Source organism: Mustela lutreola, chromosome 6 (assembly GCF_030435805.1).
Source record: "Mustela lutreola isolate mMusLut2 chromosome 6, mMusLut2.pri, whole genome shotgun sequence".
NCBI lineage: Eukaryota > Metazoa > Chordata > Mammalia > Carnivora > Mustelidae > Mustela > Mustela lutreola.
This window is the reverse complement of record NC_081295.1, coordinates 99,545,374-99,566,631: the sequence shown is the minus strand read 5'-3', so window position 1 is coordinate 99,566,631 and position 21,258 is coordinate 99,545,374. Positions and strand designations below refer to the sequence as shown.

Sequence of the window (21,258 nt, the reverse complement as noted above, 5' to 3'; positions counted from 1 at the left end):
CCCAGGACCCTGAGATCCTGACCTGAGCCGAAGGCAGCAGCTTAACCCACTGAGCCACCCAGGCGGCCTGAGAGAAATGGGTTTAAAACAGAATGCATTTTATTTGAATACTGAATAGATTGTTAGTACGTAGACAGTGCTGAGAATGGAGTTTTTTTAAAGGGGAAAATAAAACTGGCAGCAATAAAATTAAAATGCAAGAACTATAATTTCTAATATAACACAAAGGACAAGCAGTTACATCAGCACCTTTTGTGAAGGTCACTTCTGGCATTCCATTATCTGAGAACTTACAGTTTCATTTAAATGTCAGAGGAGTATTTGGAATTGTAAAAAAAAAAAAAAAAAAAAAAAAAACCCAAAACAAACCCTTACAGATATAAAAGTAGACACAGTAACTGAAAGCATGTATAACGATTTATTGAATATCTTTAACAAGACCATTATCTGACAAGTAGAAAACAGTTGAGTTTTCAGTTTTTAAAAAAATCCCTCAAACTGGTGTTCATTTTGGAACATTTCTGTTGTTTGTAACATAAAATAAGACACGTAATATTCCACCTTGAAGTTTATCTTTTAAATCCAAAGTGTATACTCTGCCCGTTACAGTAGAATCATACGAATTTAGTCTTCAGTTCCTCTGGATTCTCAGAGTAGCAGTAAGATAAGTCTTAGAATCATCATGAGGCTGGATTAAAACAAAAGGCAAAGAGCGGGTCACGCTTATGTGGCATAAGAGTTCGTATGTTCACCTAACCGGTACTGTTACTAAACTTTGGCTTCCAAGAGGCTCACTTCTCCTGGAGCAGGGGTGATCTCTGTAATTATCCCTGTACTGGAACTTCCCAGACCTGACTGAATTAGCCACTTAAAAATGCTGATTGACTGAGCAAAATCAGAACTCATGATTCTGAAAACCCGAGATGAACCTTTGTAAGAGAAAGGTTTGGAGAGGAACACAAACCTTTCATAAGCTAGTAAGGGCAAGTGGCTTAAAAATAAGAAGCAAGGAGCAATTCTGGGGTGATATTATTATAATCTCAGCTACTTTCCACTGACTGGGGTCTTGTTCTTCTTGACCCATAAAGCCTACCTCTGATTCTTTCTATCACCAAGATCATTTTTAAAACACAGCCGTAACTGGAAAACCGTCCTTTGTAGTCACAGTCCTCCCTGACCCTCATGCCCCTTGCCACCAAGTCATAAACATGATACACAGCCATGAGAAAATTCTAAAGAAAAGTAGAATGGAGAAATTTACTCATTGCATTATCAACCAGTGATAAACACTATTAAAGGTTTGAAGCATCTCTTTCCTATCTTGGTTTTTTATACACAAACTTCTAAGATCGCACTCAGATTTGGTTGTTTATTTGTTTTTATCTCCCACTATATCATTAAGAGGTTCTAATGTCACTAAATGGTTTTTGAAAATGTGTCATGTAATTGCTGTTCAATATTTCATTAAGTGGACAAAAGCCTTATTGAAACATTTCCTTATTGATGAGTTTTAATTTTTCAGTTTACCATGTGTTCCATTAGAAATAAAGTTGCAATAAACATCAGCCTTTCTATACATTTCATTATTTCTTTGGAATACATTTCAAAAAGTAAAAATGTGTAGCAAAAGAAGTAAACAACTTTAAGGCTTTCAACATATAAAGGCTGCCTCCAGGAAGAATTGAAAATGTCACTATAAATTTGTAGGTGGTAATATGCTTAATCTCATGGATAGAATTACTGGGATCAAATTAAGAAATTGGAGGCTCCCTCTTTATTTATTTATTTTTTTAAATATTAACTGTCCTCTCTTGAAAACTCAAAGAAGTGTAGCAGGCTATCACTTTGTCTAATGCTCTAAGAGAGACTGAGTATCAGATTTAAATGAATACATTTACTGTTTCAGATGAGTAAATCTTGAGGAAAAAAGGCTGAATTCAGTTCTTTATTCTAAAAAACGTGAGTACATGCAGTCACATACTATAGCAACACCCCATGTACTCCCCATAATGTTCCTGGGGACATCAATACCAAAGACGGACTGCAGGCATGATACTTTAAGGTTTTATAGTCATGCTTACTCTAACAAAAATCACATTGACCTTTTCAAGTTAAAACTGACTCTTGCCAAAAAGTCCACATTAAATGATGACAGAAGAAAAAGTACAGAAAAATAGTGTTTCTTACCTTAAACCTGCAACCAGTCCAGCTGGCATGATTTTCTTAGATCTCTTATACCTCACACCCATTATGGTGGCCAGGAAGAAAGCTGTAACTAAAAACCCAACCAATGCATGAACCAGAGTTTCAAACACATTATCAATGCTTGCTCATGCAAAAAAAAAAAAAAAAAAAAGAGAGAGAGAGAGAGAGAGAGACATTGTTTCAGCTTTCTAATACAATAGCTATTATGTATAAGTATTAAACTGCTATCTTCTTAAAAAGATAAAATGCTCTCTTAAAAGACTTTATAAACTAGCTTATCAAAAAGGTTTCTGAGTAAGCAACATGTTAAAATCCATTCCCGAAATATCTCCAGAAGAAAAAGTCTTTTTCTAACTTAATTTTCTGTTTGTAGAAACGCCTGGAAGGCTAGGACTGTGTCTTCTTCAGCTTTCTTCACAAACTCTGGGGAGTCTGTCTGGACCCACAGGAGACATCCAATAAATGCTCATTTAAGTGAAAGTAAAGAAAATAATTAGAGTCTTTAAGTAAGACCTGATGAGTAAAAAAATACTAGGAAAAAAGGCCGATTGATTGTAATTTGCAGTACTGCATTCTGGGAAATGGATGCCTGGAGGCTAAGTAAGAACAGTCTGGGCAATAATATTACACTCAGAAGCGTCCCGCCAGCCTTTGAGGAGCTGACCCAGTACGGAGAGAGAATGTTTTAGGGAATAGAGGCGGATGCCGACATCGCAATTTCAGAACAGCTTTCAACGAAAAATCACTTGCTGTTATAAAGAACAAAATGACGGACAATAAACACACGTGAACTACTTAAATGCATGTGAATAAAAACCCCAAATATCCACATCTTGCTGTTTTGTTTCTTCTTTTGATACAATTTCATTATTAAAAACTATCCTTAGTTCCTATTTCAAACAAGTCAAGGGAAAAAAATACAACACAAAGTCTCTTGCTCTCCCTTGAAGACGGAACTGGTATAATCTGTCTTTATTTGTCCTGTCTTCCATACCACCAGGACACTCTGAATAATAATCAAATTAAACGGAAACAATTTCCAAACCTTCACGGGATCTCAAGTTAGACTAAAGAGAACCAAGCATCCTGGGCCTACACACACAGGTTTCCATTTTTACTATGGACATTCCCCTGCTAAGCCGGACAAGGGAAGAAGCTAAAAAAAGGTCAGCCTTGGTTTTCTAGATCGAGTCCTAGGGTAAAACAGGATCTAAAAGCTGCTTGTGAATTAAATAAAATAATGCGAGGCTGTCTTATTTGGTATTTTAATAGCAACACAAAAACTATGCTAATAGGTACTTAAGGGTATTAGCAGAAATTCTGGACATAATTCCTTAATTTTTCTAATTTTATTTTTCTAGTAATAAGTTTCATAGAAACATGCTTCTGTGTCTGAAGGCCTGGGAGCAATATCCTTGTTTCTGAGTGGGTCACTCTAGAAAGGAACAAGAATTCTGTTCAGTCTCCACACATGCGTATCTACTTACCACATGACTACGTTTTCCAGTATACCTAGTACAGAGTATCAAAAAAGTCACTCCCAAGGTTCGACCCTTCAAAACTGGAAAAAATGTCTTACTTACACAGTGATAGTTTGACATCTCGCTTGTCATTGGAGACACGGTAGGCTCCATAGCCAGCCAAAAATCCAACAAAAAGACCAGCGATCAAAGATGGAACACCACCTGGGGGAAAAAAGGGGGCTCAGAGAGAGAATCCCCAAATGAAAGGAATTCCTTCCTTTCTTTCAAGAATGATACATGCACCTTCAAATGCGTATCTAGGTGGGCACTGTAGCTCGACAAAGCCAAATTACATATCCGCCTCTTCATGGACCGCTTCTAATATGACTGGTCCCTGCTGAACCCAAAATGCAAGGCAGAGGAACCCCGAATACATGGCAGTGCCAGGGTTAGATACGGCTTGAATGAATATGAAAGCCTGCCTGGTGGTGGTGGTTCTGACTTTGATTGCATGACCTAGACAATCGGTTGACTTCTTTATACCTCTCTCTGTCCTTCTCTTCCCCCTCTTCTCCCTGCCTCCCTCTTTTTACTCAGGCTGTGATAATAATGGGATGCAATGGTATTTAAGCTCATAGAGGTAGAAAGAGAAGTCCCATGCAAAGCAAGCAATGGTTCTGTCCTGAAATAATTAACAAAGCTTCCAGCCTCGGGATGTCAGGACTCAGGGATGAATGGGGACTGTACTGAGAGATGGGAAGAGCCAGTAGCCTCCCACCCAGTGCTCTCCTGCCCTCAGTCCATTCATCCCCTGCCCCAGGGCACGGTGACCAACACTGAGCACTTCCAGCCCACCGGCAACGGGCCTCCTGCCAGGGACACTGTGCACAAAACAGACAGACACACACAGTTGGTGCTTTGTGGAGCTCACTCTATTTAGAATCTATCAGATTGGAATCCCTCAGGGTAGGGCCAAGGCATCCCTATGTTTGGAATCCCTCAGGGTAGGGCCAAGGCATCCCTATGTTTTAAATATCTATAGGAAATTCAGATGGTAACCAGGGTTAAAAACCATTGCAGCAGTGTGCGCGCACACACACAGCAGCATCCTGAATGAGAAGACACACAAGCTAGGTTCTAGTCCTAATTCTTCCATTTGTTGCCCGAAGGACTTTGGCTAAGGCACTTAGTCTCTGAGTTTGTCAGTTGCAAAACAGTGTTGGTAATACCATCCACGTCAAATACACAAAGGCTTAGAATGTTACAGTTGGACAGAACGTTAAATTCCTCGTTGTTCCTCCTTCCCCCCAAATCTATTCTGCAAACACGGCAACACGGTCTTCTAAAATCATACGTCCAGACTGGTCACTCCGCTAATTAAAAACTGTCTGTGCTTCCTACTGCACTTAGAGAAAAACCCAAGTCGACTCGATTACGGGAGCCTTGGCCTTCGATCAGATCCCTTAAGTCTTTATTCTTCATGGCTTCTAGACATGCTGTTCCCTGCCTGGACTGCTCTTCCCTGCCCTGTCTGCCTGGCCAACTGCAGCGCACCTGTCTCTGTAACGGTCAGCTCCTAGAGACATCTTCTCTGACACACCACTCTGAACAAGGGGCCCCATCAGAGTCTCCAACGATTCGCCATCCTGTATTTGCGCACCTGTCCACGTATTTAAGGTCAGCCCCCCAACTTGCTTCCAAGCACCATCTCTTTTTGCTCACTGCTGTTTTCCAGGGCCTGACCCAGTGCTGGGTACTTGGCAGCACTTGATAAATGCTGACAAAATGCAGGCCCGGGCCCTCCCTGTTAAATGGGTCATGTTTAGCAGAAGACAGCAGATTAGAAAACAGTCAAGGGAATTGAAGCATTTTCTGGAACGCATGACTAGGTCACCTTAATTAAGGTGTCTTCTCACTTAGAGACCTTGGACTCTCTTCTGTACACTCTGATGAGTTCTGCAATGCTGGGACCCTCCCCACCTGAAGTATGTGCAGGCAGGGGAAGCAGCTGCACCCGAGTCTCGCGGAGGTCAGACAGCAAACAGTGAGGATGGGCAGGCTCTAGGTTTAAGAAGGCTATGGCTCGTGGAAGGGAGCCAGATCCTGCAAAAAAGCTCAGTCTATAGTGGGGCTACCAAAAAAGAAAAAAGAAGTGCCAAGCTGTGCCCCGCAACCCCTCCTTCAAGTGCCAACCTGGCTGGGGCAGTCTCAAGGAGTTTCAACGGAGTTGGGAGGTGCACAAGAGGGCCTCTCTCCCTCAGAGCAAGACACCTGCTCTCCTGCTCCCCTCTTTCTCTCCAGAGGGGCTGCTGTGCCCTGACCTTGAACTGGAGTAGAAGGTAGGTAGCCAGGTTCAGCCCTGGTGCAGGAGAAGGCCAAGAGAGCTTTCTGCCCATCTTGGGCTTTGGGCACTGGCTACCTGGCTCAGAAAAAGCCTCAAAATCATAGTGTCTACTTGGGTATGCACTTTCCTGGGGACCTGTGTGGGAGAGGGGTGAACTCAGAACTTGGTGCCGCTGTGCTGCCTCTCTCCCCCTTGCCTGCTCCCAGCAAGAGAAGAAATCTATCAGCCCCTCACTCTGACCCAACTATGTCCGGCACTTGGTCTTGTACAGGATTCAGATATACTTGTCCTCTTACCAAACACCATCCTGACATCACATCTTCAACCTACTCAACACTGTTCTCAGTAACTGTCCCGTGAAGGGTCTCCAGGCCGAACTCTAGGGGATTCATGTCTAGGGAAGTTTTAAGTAAAAACATAAAGAACTGATTCACTTTATACAAAAGCTCTAAAGCACTGGGGCCACAAGCAGCTAAGAATATAGAATACAAAACCAGAAAAAGGTATTTTGCCTCACTGGCCCACAGACTCTCCCCCTGGCATGGAGTAGCAGCAGAAACAAGAATATCAAGACCTTCTTCCAGCCAGGCACTATGTGAAATGTGTTACATGCATTATCTTATTTAAACCTAACTGATCAACATACAAATGAGGAATTGGAGCCCAGAAGTTAAAACAACTCACATGAGTACCCGAGCTAGTAAGGAGTAATGTCAAGAGCAGAATTTAGGAAAGCCTGATGCTGTGGCTTGTGCTCTTAACCCACATTACACAGGAGTGCGCTTTTTTGCAAACACATGCCCCCAGGGGCTTCCAGGATCACACAGTTGGGGGCTCTTGTAGGAGGCCAAGGGACCATATTGTGCAGCTAAGCCATCATATAGTTTGGTGCCATCAAAATATATGATGGCACCAAACTATATGATGGCACGTTGGTGCCTTCCATCAAGTACATATGCTACACCCATTGAGAGAGAACATAGGAGCAACAAACAAAAGTCCAAGTGAATTAGAGGTTCTCAGGAATCTTAGAAAATACTCTGTTTTAACCATAAGAGACTCTTAATCTCACAAAATTCTTATAAAAATAGAAAATTATAAAAACAAAAGTAAAAGAAGTAAATATTGTAGAATGAAAAAAAAAAAAAAAAACCTCTGTTTTAACCTGCCACCCCTCAGTCCCTACAGAGACCTGTGTTTCTGGCCTTAGACTTCTTAGCAATTGCTAAATAAGGGGTCCCTCTAATACCTATGTAGACCTGGCTTTTTCACTCAAGTTGCAGCCTACCAATGTCACAAATAGAACCTTTCATTTTTTTGCATGAAAACTTATCAACTTTTTTTTTTCTCTCCCCTCTTTTGGATATAGACGAAGAGACAACCTCTGAGAGGATATCTAAGTATTTAACAAATTTTCCTTTGCAAAACACAATTATCAACATAATTCAGTTTTTGATACTAGGAATATGTAAACAAATGAAAATCCTCATTTGATAATGAGCGAGTAGCCCTGAGGAGGTTGAGTCAATTAATTACACAGTTAATAATGACAGGTGAAGAGAAACCCAGACAGCTGGGTTGGGTTGCTCTGTCACACCCAGCCCCCTGCCCTCTACAACTCCCTTCCATGCACGACATGCTGGTCCTCGGTTGCCTCTAGGACCTCTTCACCTTCCTGTCTTATTTACAAACCCTCAGATGATCCTCCCCCCCCCCCACCAGTGTTCCAAGACTCACTGTTTATACACCACACCCAATGCTCCATGCAATACGTGCCCTCCATAACACCCACACCAGGATCACCCAACCCCCCCCTCCCCTCCAAAACCTTCAGATTGTTTCTCAGAATCCACAGTCTCTCATGGTTCTTCTTCCCCTCCAGTTTCCCCCAACTCACTTCTCCTCTCTTTCTCCCATGTCCTCCATGTTATTCCTTATACTCCACAAATAAGCAAAACCATATGATAACTGACTCTCTCTCTGCTTGATGTATTTCACTCAGCATAATCTTCTCCAGTCCTGTCCATGTTGATACAAAAGTTGGGTATTCATCCTTTCTGATGGAGGCATCGTACTCCATTGTATATATGGACCACATCTTCTTTATCCATTTGTCTGCTGAAGGGCATCTGGGCTCTTTCCACAGCTTAGTGACTGTGGCCATTGCTGCTATGAACACTGGGGTACAGATGGCCCTTCTTTTCACTACATCTGTATCTTTGGGATAAATACCCAGCAGTGCAATTGCAGGGTCATAGGGTAGCTCTATTTTTAATTTTTTAAGGAATCTCCACACTGTTTTCCAAAGTGGCTGCACCAACTTGAAACCCTCACATGATCTTAGCACAACCAGCAATCCCCTACCAAGGCCCTTGGATGAGAAATAGAGTTAAGGCTTACCTCTCCGCTTATATCCCAAAATGCTTCCAAACGTCACAAGGGCCGCATAACCAAAACCGATCAGGTCCATTGGCAAGGTTGCAATTCTACCGCTGGATGAAGGGACAAGTTTTACAAAATAAAAAGAACTGGGGATGGGGGGAGCATAGGTAATACAAAAATGGCATGTATTCCACGGAGTTACAGAGATTAATTTCAAGCTCAGCCAGAAACATGCATGCTTAATCAATGGCAAATCACTGATGAATATAATGAAGCCCCTGGCAAAAAATCACGTGAGTGACGAGAATATCCTATGTGTCTCATAGCAGCAGTTGAAACATACACCTAGGGGTGAGAAGTTCCATGAAAATCCTACCCAGGAATCGGTAAGATGCAGGAGAAAGTGTGCTGGCCACAGGCTGGAGACATGGGTACTGGTCAGCAGCAGGCTGTTGGGCCTTGACTCATGCCCCATCCCTGACACTGACTCCCCCGCAAAGTGAGGGGAGTAGATGAGATGAACCCTAAAGTTCCTTGTAGCTTTCTAATTCTTTTAATTTCTGATTCCCAGTGCCGCTTCTATATCTATATGCAAATAAAACTCATGTCTCTCAGATCTGTAAAGTTCTGGATCAGTCACCTCTGTTGGTCTCGTAGCTTCAAGTTGTGACCACACTGCATGCCTTCCGTCTTCAGCCCTGTCAGCTTCTCATGGTCCGTCTGATCTACTGTTGTTCCCAAAGACTTAATCGAATTCCACAGTGTATGCTGGGCTCCAAGCCTGCTGCCACTGGCTGCTAGCTATGTAACATTGTGTGTGGTCCCTAATCTCTCTGCAACTCGGTCTCTCCATCTGTAAAATACGGATAATGATAAAATTACCTCACAGGTTGTGGTGATTAAATGAGGTAATACTGAAGAGTGCTTACAACAGGGCCTACACGTACTGGACACTCATCAAATACTAGCTGCTTGAATAATGATTGTTCTTCTCTTTCACCCTATACCCATTTTTAAGCTTGACATGTGTGAGGCCATAACTGTGCCAGCTTGCTGAGGAAACAACAGAGATGGAGTGAATTTATGACTCAGGCACTCAGTGAATCAAACCATAATGTTATAGCTTATGCTCAACTCCATTTAACAACTATTTATTGAATGTCTTCTTTTTTAGGAAAATATTTTTTTAATTTCTTTGACACAGAGAGAGAGCACAAGTGGGGCAGTGGCAGGGAGAAGCAGGCTGCCTGCTCAGCAGGAAGCCCGAAGTGGGGCTTGATCCCAGGATCCCGGGATCATGACCTGAGCAGAAGGCAGATGCTTAACCAACGAAGCCACTCAGACGCCCCTGCATGTCTTCTTTGTGCAAGGCAGCAGGAAGGCATGGAAAGCCCTTGGACTTGGCTCTGGCCTTTTAGTACAGCACAGCAGAGGAGGAAGACGTGTGGATGAGCCCTATGAGGAGATGCATGGGCACGATATCAAGAAGTGGAGCCTATGGTGACTTGTGAGCCTAAAGGAGGATTCCTAGAGCAGACAGGGTCCGGGCTGGGATCTTGGGGAGAGGAGGAGTAAGCCGAGCGAAGAGGGTGGCAGGGAAGGATGTGCTCTGGGCAGCAGGGAGAACCTGTGCAAAAGCCCAGTAGCATGAGAAAGCATGGCCTGTTCTCAAAATGGACAGGCGTGCAGGGCAGCTATGAAGACATGGGCCTGGGGAAAAAGACAGGGCCAGGACACTTCTAAGTGCCGTAAAGGGAGGCTGGGTTCTGTCTCAAGGGCAGTAGGGATGACAGAGGGGAGTCTCTCCACCAGATTTAATTCCAGCCAGTGCTTCCTCGCAGTGGGTAGCAGGAGATGGGACGAAGTGAAGCAGGAAGCTGAGCTAAGCCAGAGCTGGTGGTGGCCTGGCCTGGAGCAACGGCAGGGAGGGTGGGTCAGCTCTGAGAGACGTTCAGGAAACAGAATCAATAAGCCTGGATGTGGGGAGTGCAGGGGAGGGATGAGTCAGAGATGACTCACGTCTAGTCTCTGGATTGGCGCACCAGGAAGGAGAGGTGGGAGGCGGGGGGCGGGGGGGCCTTGATGCTCCTCCAGGAGATAGGGAGCCCTGGACCAGCAGGCATGTGGTAGGTGGAGGGAGGAATCCAGGAATGGTGGGACCTATCTGAGACATAGCCTAAGATGCCTGACACACAGTGAGGAAAATACCTCTACACACAGATGGAAGCTTAGGAGATCACTCCTCATCAGGTAGTAATTTGGGAACCTAATTTTCTGCTTAAAACGGCCACCTGATGTAAAAGGCCGATTCTTCTCTGTCCTCTGAGCTCCCAGTCTCCTTCTGACGCTCTCCTGGGGCCCCGCCCCTTCTCCCTGGCATGGAGTTACTTACATTGAGCTTCCCTCCCGACCTCCCTTCTCAGCCTAGCTCCTCCGGGGCTAAGCTCAAGTTCTGTTCACCTTTGTCCTCCCCACATCACCAAGCTCACCGCCACGCACAAGGCAGGGTGTGCAGAAATACTTGCTGAATGAACCAGAGGAACAACTTTTGCCTGAGGGAAGACATTCTGTAACTGGTCAACCCTCAGTATAGCTCTACTGCCAGGCAACGGTCTGTTCCCTTAATCTCCTTACTGAGCTGAGTATTCTAAGGAGGCAAAATACACACACCTATTCCCAATCCTTGCAAGAAGTTTCTGAATACAGAGAGAAATTGCAGACAAAAAGCAAACATCCCTCTTGCTCCCTGTCCATGGCAGGACCATATGACCAGAACCACACAGGGAAGTGATGGAAGTAGGAGCTGATGGGCGCCTTGCTTCACAGGCTCTCACTGAAAATACTACCTAAGTACTTGGAGAGGCCAGAAAGCGTCTTGGGTGCAATGCAGCAAAAATGATTTACTGCACCGCGTATGAAACCAGGTGACAGGGCCCTGCCTTGCCCCTAGCCCTCCAAAATTTGGGGGACCCACTAAGAGATTTTCTGTAAGCTACTGTATAAAAAACTACCTACCTTTGTACTCCTTGGGGGCTCGAAAGACCATCTTCGAATGAAGTCTGGGTGGTACTAGCAAGGTTAAACTGCCAAGCGTTTTTGCCATGGTCAGAGAACCCCATCCCTTCCCCGCCTCTCCCCAGTTCCAGGAAGGTCGGAAGGAGGACAGGTGGGAGATTCAGGGCCGCGGAAGGAAGACATTCCGGGAATTCCCAGAAGACGGAGAGAAGCGACGCTTGGAAGAAGCAGCCGCCATCCCCTGCAAAATCCTCCCCAGGTCATTAGCATCTTTGCTCAGATCTGTGCCTTTACAAGAAAATTCAGGAGAGAAGTTCTCGACTGCGAGGTATACAGCTCACCTGCAGCCCCGAGCCCTCCCCGCGGCTCAAAAGAGAAAAATCGGGAGCCAGCCTCGGGCCAGCCTCGTACCTGGTGTCCGGAAGCGGTCCCCGCCGCCAGCACCTCCCGATTCTGCGCGCTACCTCCCCGCACTGGCAGAGCCTGCTGGTTCCGGGCGGTGTCGGTCCCGCGGCGCGCATGCGCCACGGCTTGCCCTCGCCTCCGCCGGGCGTGCCCTGCACAGGCTGCGGACCCCGAGGCCAGTCGGCTCCTCCGCCGCTCGCTCTTTCTGCCCAGCTTTCCGCTCTGGCTCTACAGCCGTGCTGGGGTCTGCTGCCTCCTGCCGAACCCGGCCGGACGGGGAAGCCCCCGCAGAGAATAGGTCTGGGTGTAGCCGGCATCCCAGTAGGCGGAGTTTTAACCTTGAGGTTCGTTCACCACTCAGAAGACAGCAATCAGGCCTTTTAGATTCTTGCCGGCGACTGTCCCCATTTTCAGTGCGGGGAGCTAAGGTTCAGACAGATGGGGTGACTGAGTTGTCCACGGTCTCAGGTCCTAAGTGGGGTACAAAGGTTAGAGCCCAAGTTTGGTTTCTAAGCCGGAGCTCTCTTCATTATATCACACACATTATATCACTCCCTTCATTATATCTCCACTCCAGAGGTGGAGAGGAGCTCAAGATCCCGGTTTTATACTCCACGCCCAGGATTTGCTGGGCCTAATTAAGGGAAGGGAAAGGTAGAGACTGACAGACGTGCAATGCACTTTAAGTCATGGCTAGTCTCAGGATCTATGATCCCAGAAATGAATTCAGTGGATTTGGAGTTGTTCCTCCTGGCAACAAATGCTCATTTCACGCCAGTTTTGCCTTCCAAACCACATACTATAACTCTAACCAGACTCCTTACCCATCCTTACCCTAGCCTCCCCCAACCCTCTCTCCAGACTTCCAGGACTTGCCCTATCCAGAATAAAAGTAAAACCCCGCTTGGAATGCTTCCCTTACCTTTACCTGATAGGACTTCCAGTAAATAACTTGCCCCTGACTTCAGACGTCAGTGCCTGGATTTATAAGATGCTGCTCAGAGATCCCTTTGACCCTGTCACTGAGGTATGGGAAGCTGGAAACAGTCCCATGATATTCCTACTCAAGGCATTTTCACCTAAACTTAAAAGAATAACTTTCTATGATGGGAAATTCCATATTCTTGGACACGTGGGTTCACAAACGTTCTTAGGCAAAGAGGTCACTGTCCTTTCAATTCATATGCCAGCTAATAATAAGGTTAGAGCGCAAGGCAACGGTACCACCAAGCATATTTCTTTCTACCTATTTGTCAAGCTGTCTATTCATGATCCCAGCAGAGACAGATGGCCCTATGATGAGCCATCAGCTGCCTTTGGCAATCTGGAAAAACACAAGAACAATAAAAAACAGGATTTCCAAGGAAGCCAATTTTATTGAAATACAGTTATGAAATTATTAAAAATTTATATCTGCGATCTAATAAATGTGCTTCTTTATCATATTACAGGATCTCAGAGTGGGGGTTATAATACCATAGTTCCCAAACGGTGTTGCACCTAAACAATATTTTCGGGTATCTGAAACATGCAAACATCTGCTCGTGATGACAGAGTCACAGGTACTGATACTGTGGTGGTTTGTGGCCTATGAAACAAATGCTAGATTTTAGAGGTTAGTGAGGATAAAAATTTCTTTTCTCCATCCATGTTCTCAGATCTCCTGATTTCCATCCTCAGGCCCCTTTGGATTTGCAGAACTCCCAATGTATAGTAACACAGGCTTTCCTAAGTGGTGTATGGGTGGGACTGGAAAAGAGGAGAGTACAGTTGAGAGCCTGACTGACTGACAGACTGGCCGCTTGCTCAGGCAGGACCTCACAGGATGTTTAGCCCTCAGTGAGTGCTCTGTGGATCCCGAGCCTAATCCTCATTTTCAAACAATGTTCCCAAACTCAGTCTGTATCAGCTCTTCTGTGGGCACCCTGGGTTTGGGAGATTAATTCATAAAAACCAAAGTCACAGGGCACCTTCAAGTTTAGGTCGTGATCCTGGGATCCTAGGATCTAGACCTGTGCTGGGGTCTCTGCTCAGTGGGAAATTTCCTTCTTCCTCTGCCCCTCCCCTGCTCATGTTCTCTCTGTCTCTCCTAAATAGATAAATAAAATTAAAAAAAATTTTATTTGACAGAGAGAGGGGGAACACAAGCAAGGGGAGGGGCAGAGGGACAGGGAGAAGCAGGCTCCCCCTGAGGAGGGAGCCTTATGCAAGGCTTGATCCTAGACCCTGGGATCATGACCCGAGCCAAAGGTAGATGTTTAACTGAATAAGCCACCCAGGTGCCCCAAGATAAAGAAAACCTTAAAAAAAAAAAAATAGAAATCACAAGAGACTTACTGATTTTTAAGCAAATAAAAAAAGTCTGCTTCAGGTCCGTGATTCTTCTCTTCTTCTAGATACCACAGGATTACTGATCATTTAGGGCTCTTCTCATCAGTAAAAGAATTTTTAAAAAATATTTATTTATTTGAGAGAGAGAGAGGGCAGAAGTGGGAAGAGGGTCAGAAGGAGAAGGAGAAGCAGACTCTTCACTGAGCAGGGAGCCCTATGTAGGTCTCAGTCCCAGGACCCTGGGATCATGACTGGAGCCAAAGGCAGACACTTAACGACTGAGCCACCCAGGAGTCCCAGTAAAAGAAATTTTGAACAAGCATCCCAATATATGTATATTATTTCTAAATTAGACACCTACTGCTGTGCTAATATGCTGTGCATATTTTTAAATACAAATATATAAATCAACATAAGATACATAATGCAAGACTTTAAAAGGAGAACATGAATAGGATGAAACAGAGATTTCCTATGTTTAATTAAAAATGACATATTTCTGTCCCATGGTACAGTAGACTATTTTTATTCTTTCTGTCTTCTTTCCCAATAATACTTTTCTGAACTGTTTGCAGCCTTAAGGACATCCTTCTTTTTTTTCATGTAGTGGTAAAACTGAATACTGTCAAATGTAAAATTCACTCTGACCTGCAGCTCTGCTCTCCTCAAGCCCACGGGACACAGATTCCTTGCATCTGTATTTAGCCTAACGTGTGATGACGTTAGGCTAAATACCCTCTCAATAAAAGTGTGTGAGCATGGAATAGTTAGGATTTTACTTACTAGCAACAGCAGGTTTTTAAATTTGTAGGTGTTTGCTTTCATTTCTCCAAAAAGGCTCACCCACTTTGTGTCCACAGGCTTGTTAAGGTCAGCAGTTTGTTAATCAGGTCCTTTGTATCTGTAAATTCATCATATAGGCTTTCATTTTTTAAAAAGATAAATTTATTTGAGAGAGAGCGCAAGTGTGCACATGAGCAGGGGGAGGGGGAGAGGGAGAGAGAGAGAAATTCAAGCAGACTCCCTGTTGAGTACAAAGCCCAGCACAGAGGCCAGTGTCATAACCCTGAGATCATGACCTGAGCCGATTGGATCAGTTGGATCCGTAACCAACCGAACCTCCCAGGCACCCCAATGTCCATCATTTTTAAGCACTCTGAAGCACACTGGAAGCCATCATAAGGTAAACATCTCCTTTTCAGGGAAAATGGTTTTGAGGCATAGAGATAATTTGAACTGGTAAAATTGAAGTTGGGTTCCAAATAAGCTACTGTCTTAGTAAAGAAATTAAGAAAGTCCTGTTTAACTTGATTACCCTTTTCTGGAGACTTTTTTTTTTTTAAAGTTCTGAAGCAGTCTTATTTCCAAAAAATGAATAATTTTTATGCTGTATGAATTTTTGTCTCAACTTATACATAACATTAGACAGTTCAGGTGCGGTCTGTTGATCCTTTTCTAGGCTTCCTATAGCCTCTTCAAAGACCATCAGTTGTGGAGACACAGCATATAAATTTCCATTTTACTATACCCCTCTTATCCATTTTCATCTTCAATATATTCCAAATCAAAGAAGAACAGTCTTCTTGTCCCAAATGTTGAAACTATGATTTTATGGTAGGCCGACACTTTACAATCTTTTCTGTGACTGGGAGCAATGAGGTCCATTTTGTAGGCACATATCTAACAAGGCTATCTTCTTCCACTTCTTTAAAGTCAAAAATCTCATTAAGAGCTTCTGGACATTTTGACAAAACTGAAAAGTGACCAAAAACTTTCCTTATGAAAGTCTCAATACCATATATAAACAAATCACAACCCTTCCCTCTTTTTTTTTTTTTTTTTTTTTAAAGATTTCATTTATGTGAGAGAGAGAGAGAAAGAAGGAACAGGGGTAAGGGAGAGGAAGAGAGACAAGCAGACTTCCTGCTGAGCAGGGAGCCTGATGTGGGGGTTCCATCACAGGACTCTGAGCTGAAGGCAGATACTTAACTGACTGAGCCATCCAGGCATCCCAAACCACAGCCCTTTTTAGGAGTGTCATATATAAGATGTGCAGGGTACTGAATAGGTAAGATCTTTTCATTTTCTCTGGTAAGACACTTATAGACTGAGTGGGATTTGCCCAAATTTACATGGGCACTTTCTGACGAATGTGGAGATAGATGAGCTAAGTCTAGTTTGTATTTGGGCAAAATATCAACAAGTCTTCTGCTTTGTGATTCCAGAAGTTCCATTAAAATCCTCTAGAAATCGAGAAGGTAATCTGAAATCCTATTTTTCAAGTCAAGGGACCTAAGAACTAGAGGGAACATTTTTTTGTTGCCATGGTTCAGAGCATAGACTGTAGAAAGCATGATGGCTGGTGAGAAAGGACCAAACCAGCTGTACACTGTAAGGGGCCAACAGCTCTGCTATCAGAGTTTCTCCTTTTGATCGCCCACAGGGTATTTTAGTTGCAATCCCTAAGTCAAGAAAAGTAACTTCTTCAGATGCACAGAGCAGTCAAGGGAACCACAGGATGATACCCGTTGGTTTGTGTGGTATCCTCAAGCTCATTCAACAGCTGCTATTTTTGACTGAACATTGATCATCTTCTTGGGGGAATAAAAATACTTTTGATGGGTTTAGAGTCACTTGCCTATCTCATTCTGGACTGGTGAGATTCAGTCTCCACATGTTTTTTCACATCCCCTTCTCCACTATGCCCAATCCCAAAGTCTTTCCTGCATATTGTGCAGTATTCTCTGTTTTGGTTATCTACCTCCCTGATCCAGTTCTAGATCTCTTTCCATTTGTCACTAAAATAACACGGCCCACTTAGACTTCTTTCTAGATGAAGGGATCATGCTTGTGTTGGTGGTATAATTGTTCTCATTTTCATTAACTGACTTCTTAGAAAACAATATGCACAAGTTTAAAAATTTAAACTAGCCTGTCCTGATACACATCACAACAGTATATCCACAGGGAAAGTCGAGGACAGACTGTAATCTTCCTAATTATGACACACTGAAGTCACTCTCCAGCAAGCAACCGTGGATGGGTCAATTGTTAGTGTCAACTGCAAACTGTGGGTGACAACATCAGTGGTCAGGGAGGAAGTGGGCAACTATATTCATTTGACACTTAAGACAATGTTGCTCTCAGCCCCTCTTTTAGGGTCACTGTATGGGCTTTGTTCATTTCCTCCAGTCTTCCACACTCATCACCCAGACCAGGACTTTTCATACTCCAGGGAAGGTCTCCCAGGACATGATACTTTCAGTGTGAAATTGGGATGATCGCTTCCCTTACTGGGTCTCCAGTAATCCAAAGGCTACCTCTCCAGAGGTGCGAAGGCAGGCCCAAGGAGCCAGAGACTCCTCACCTTGCTTCCACTGATGGAGTGAAACTTCTCTAGAATATTTCTGAAGTTTCTCTTCCTTAAAGGTGATGAAAACAGAACCTTGTCTTTTGTTGGACTCTGGATCCAATGAAAACTCAGTGGCCTTGGTGCCCTGGGTGGCTCAGTTGGTTAAGCATCTGACTCTTGGTTTTGGCTCAGGTTGTGATCTCGTGGGTCCTGAGATGGAGCTCCTCATTGGGCCCTGTGCTCAGTGGGAAATCTGCTTGAGAACTCTCTCCTTTTGCCTGCCCCCATCTCTAAAATAAATATGTGTTTTTTAAAGTCCCTAAAAACAAAACAACAACAACAAAACACACATACAACTCAATGGCCTTGATCTGGAAACCCGGCAAAGCTCAGGGCTGGTGACTTCTCTAGCTTAGGACCTAAAGGGAACTCATAGGAGATAAGACACACCAACACCAGAGGAGGAGAAAGAAGCCTTGCTTCTTTCCCCCAATCAGGGAAGCAAGTAAGGTAGGAAGGAAGGTAGGAAGGAAGGAAGGAAGGAAGGAAAGACGGAAGGGAGGAGGTTGATCAAATTGTCCAGGTTTGCCCAGGACTAAGGGAATGGGGAACTTGCAGTGCTAAGTGAGGGATTTCCCTGTTGAGGGAATTACTAAGACTGGAGACTCTGGGGTTTCCTGGGATGTGAGACTTTCAGTGCTAAAACCCAGACAATGACTTCTGAGACGGGAATCAGACAGATGCCGGTTCAAATTCTCACTGGCAGTTGCTAGCAGTATTACCCTGCGCTACTCCCATTCCTTTGAGCCACAAGACTCCACCACTGGTTCACAAAACATGTCATCTCTTCCAAACACACCACACACTATCTAAACCTACTACTACCTACACTACTCCCCCATTTTCTCTAAACCTGAAATCCAGCTGGTTTATCTAAACACATAAATCAGACCTTAGTCCAGTGGAGTCTCTGTGCTTGCTGCATGCCTTCTTCTTGTCCTGGTAGTCTCAACCTAAGACTTGTTTCCTCCAGAGGTAAAGCAGCAGGATTTCAGAGCACAGGCTGTAGCTGGGCTGCTGGGCACTGTGAATCTTCACTGTGCCAACCCTCTATACATTGTGCAATGTGTTTTACTTACCAAATCTTCTTAGGGCCTTAATCTCTTCCTTTGTAAAATGGCACTTAAATAATGCCTATTTTACAGCATATGTGGTTTCTGTCCTTTCTTTTCTTTTCTTTTTTAAGATTTTATTTATCTATTTGACAGAGAGAGACACAGCCAGAGAGGGAACAAGCAGGGAAAGTGGGAGAGGGAGAAGCAGGCTCCCCCTGAGCAGGGAGCCCGATGCGGGGCTCCATTCCATGACCCCAGGATCATGACCTGAGCTGAAGGCAGACCCTTGATGACTGAGCCACCCAGGCGCCCCAACCCATATACTTCTTCTTATTCTCCCTGAAATCTGTACAGAAACAAGTCCCTAAACTCTGCTTCCCTCAGAACCTTGGCTATAGATAGCTCAGACACAGTGATTGTGATACAGGAGTGCTATCCTTTCAGAGATCAAATCCTGTGCACAAGGGCCTTTGAAGGACTACATAGCTTATGTTCTCCATGCTCGCTGCATCTCTAAAGCGGCCCCACCCTCCTGATCTTCCAGTGTTGGGGTCCATTTTTATAGTATGGTCAACAACCTCTTCACATTTGGCCAGTCTTTTGAGTCCTTTTTGCTGGTGTCCAGCTCAGGCCATTAACAATTTTCTGAAATGGTAGGGCAAGACACAGGGCAACAAGAAGTCTTACAAGGAAACCATGAGCTTGGAATGTCTTCAAGAAATCCGTGAGCTAAGGAAGAACTAGACCTCCCAAAGCTTTCGTTGGAAGGATTACAAATAAATCCACCCCCCAGAGCGAAGGTATACACCTACCCATCCTATCTGTAAACATTCTACCTTTGACAGATGTTAACGAATCTACACTACCTCCTTACTGAGATCCCAACTCCACACTGACACTAACGAAACTGAAGACCAGGGCACCCCGGGACTGGGAAGGGGGAAAGAAAGGGCAACCCGGCCGGGGTGTAGGCCCTGGGCACTCATCACAACTGGAAGTTAGTTTGGTCTTTAAAAACCCTCTTCTCAAAGTGCAATCATCTATCTCTGTCTTCCCTCTGTGCCCAGAGGTGGCTCTCAAGAAACTTGGCCATCCCAGGAAAGAGACTGTGGTCGTACAGGATGGAGAGAGGGAGGATGCGGGCCGCGGCCTGGTACGCGGAGGGGTCCAGACCCTGGATCGGCCCGGGTCGGAGCGCACACTTGACTCCCGGCCACCTACCCTCCCCGCCAGGCGGCTGCGGGACGCACCGAAGTCCATTCAACAACTCCCGCCAACACCAGGGCACCTAACCTCGCGTCCTCCTGGTTCTTGCCCGGCTCATCCCGGGCCATCATCTGGTCGGGCTGGACGCGGTCCTGGCTTCGCCGGGCGGGCCCCGGCTCCCCGCTGGAAACTCACTTTGGCGGGTGGCCTCTTCTCGGTTCTCCGCCCTGCCGGGGGTTCCCGTGGGCGGCGCGCCCTCGCTTGCTTCGGACACCCTGGACGGACCGCTCGCCGTGGGGGACGCCGCGCAGCCGGCTCGCTCGCCCTCCCTCAGCCGCCGTCACGGTGGCGGGGCGGGAGCCTCCGTATGACTCGGTGACGCTCCAGTTGGGAGAACCCGGGGCGGGGCATGGAGGGCGTCGGCCGGGGCAGGGGGGGCGGGGGGCGGGGAATGTGTGTGGGGCGGGCCCACCTCTCCCACAGCGCCTGCTCATTGGCTGAACCCGCCCGACAGTCCAGCGCCGGCGTCCCATTGGCCTCAACCGCGCGCGCTCGGAATCCGAGGGAAATTGTGGTCGCAGAGGGCGGCAGAGCCAGGCCGGGGCACAGCGCCCCGAGGTCCAGCCGCGCGACTGCTCGTCTGCCCCGGGCCGCGGAAAGGCCGGAGGCGCACCCTCCGCCCGCTGCATCGCGGCCTCTCGTTCCCGCGCGCCGGTCTCCGGGCTCCACGATAGTGAAAACAGCCAAGAGTAAGACGGCAAATCCAGTTTAATTCCCTGAAACAAGACCCCGACCTGCCAGTTCAAGGAAGGCCCAAGACTGAGAAAAGTGCAGTTAAGCAAAAATCGGTTTTTGCCAAGGCAAAGCAAACAACTGGAATCCAAGTGTGGGAATTTAAGAAAAGATAAAACGTGAGTCTAATTTCAAATTTGTACCGGTGTCTGTGTAGACCCGGATAGAGAGGCAACATTCACGACCAAAGATCAATCAGGCTCTTCTTATTTAATGGTCTTTCCTGTGAAGAGGCAGCAGGGGGCGCTAGACGCTCTAGTTTCATCGAACTTTAGCCTGGTCAGTTTTTCCCGAACATCAAATAGTTCGCTCTTAGAAAACAATCTGAGGGTTTTGAAGGGGCGGGGGGGTGGGAGGTCGGGGTACCAGGTGGTACGGGGTACCAGAGGGCACGGATTGCACGGAGCACTGGGTGTGGTGCAAAAATGATGAATACTGTTATGCTGAAAATAAATAATAAATTAAAAAAAAAAAAAGAAAACAGGGATGGTTATGAAACTTGACGGTAAATGGGGAAAACAGGGCGATGGGCTACGTGGAAGACGAAAAAGATACGCGATTTCGGCGCTACAGCCCATTGGCTCAGGAGCAGTTTCCTTAATGTCCTTGATGTGTGGGGAGGGGAGGTCCATTACAGGATTTAGGGGG

General features: G+C 45.5%; 1 protein-coding gene across 5 annotated transcripts; it reads right to left on the bottom strand.

Annotated features, from left to right (window-relative positions):
* Window positions 1–399: 399 nt before the first annotated feature.
* TMEM14A (transmembrane protein 14A) lies at window positions 400–20,155 on the bottom strand. Of its 5 annotated transcripts, none has more exons than XM_059178251.1 (7): window positions 19,834–20,155; window positions 14,929–15,046; window positions 11,821–12,285; window positions 8,413–8,504; window positions 3,789–3,890; window positions 2,188–2,275; window positions 400–688 (listed from the first exon to the last, which is right to left on the bottom strand). In XM_059178251.1, the coding sequence occupies exons 3-7, from the start codon at window positions 12,129–12,131 to the stop codon at window positions 649–651; spliced, it is 633 nt and encodes a 210-aa protein (XP_059034234.1). In that variant the 5' UTR covers window positions 12,132–12,285; window positions 14,929–15,046; window positions 19,834–20,155; the 3' UTR covers window positions 400–648. The 5 variants fall into 5 exon arrangements, with proteins under 5 accessions (XP_059034234.1, XP_059034236.1, XP_059034235.1 ...); XM_059178253.1 differs by having other exon boundaries at window positions 19,906–20,155; XM_059178252.1 differs by lacking the exon at window positions 14,929–15,046 and having other exon boundaries at window positions 19,906–20,155.
* Between the last annotated feature and the right edge of the window lie 1,103 nt (window positions 20,156–21,258).

Excerpts from the sequence above, each read along its gene's own strand:
- TMEM14A (XM_059178251.1), bottom strand. The coding sequence starts at position 12,131 with ATGCCGGCTACACCCAGACCTATTCTCTGCGGGGGCTTCCCCGTCCGG. Across the intron at positions 2,276-3,788 it reads AGATGTCAAACTATCACTGT|TTACAGCTTTCTTCCTGGCC; the intron begins GTAAGTAAGACA and ends TTGGGTTTTTAG. Across the intron at positions 689-2,187 it reads GGACTGGTTGCAGGTTTAAG|CCTCATGATGATTCTAAGAC; the intron begins GTAAGAAACACT and ends GTTTTAATCCAG.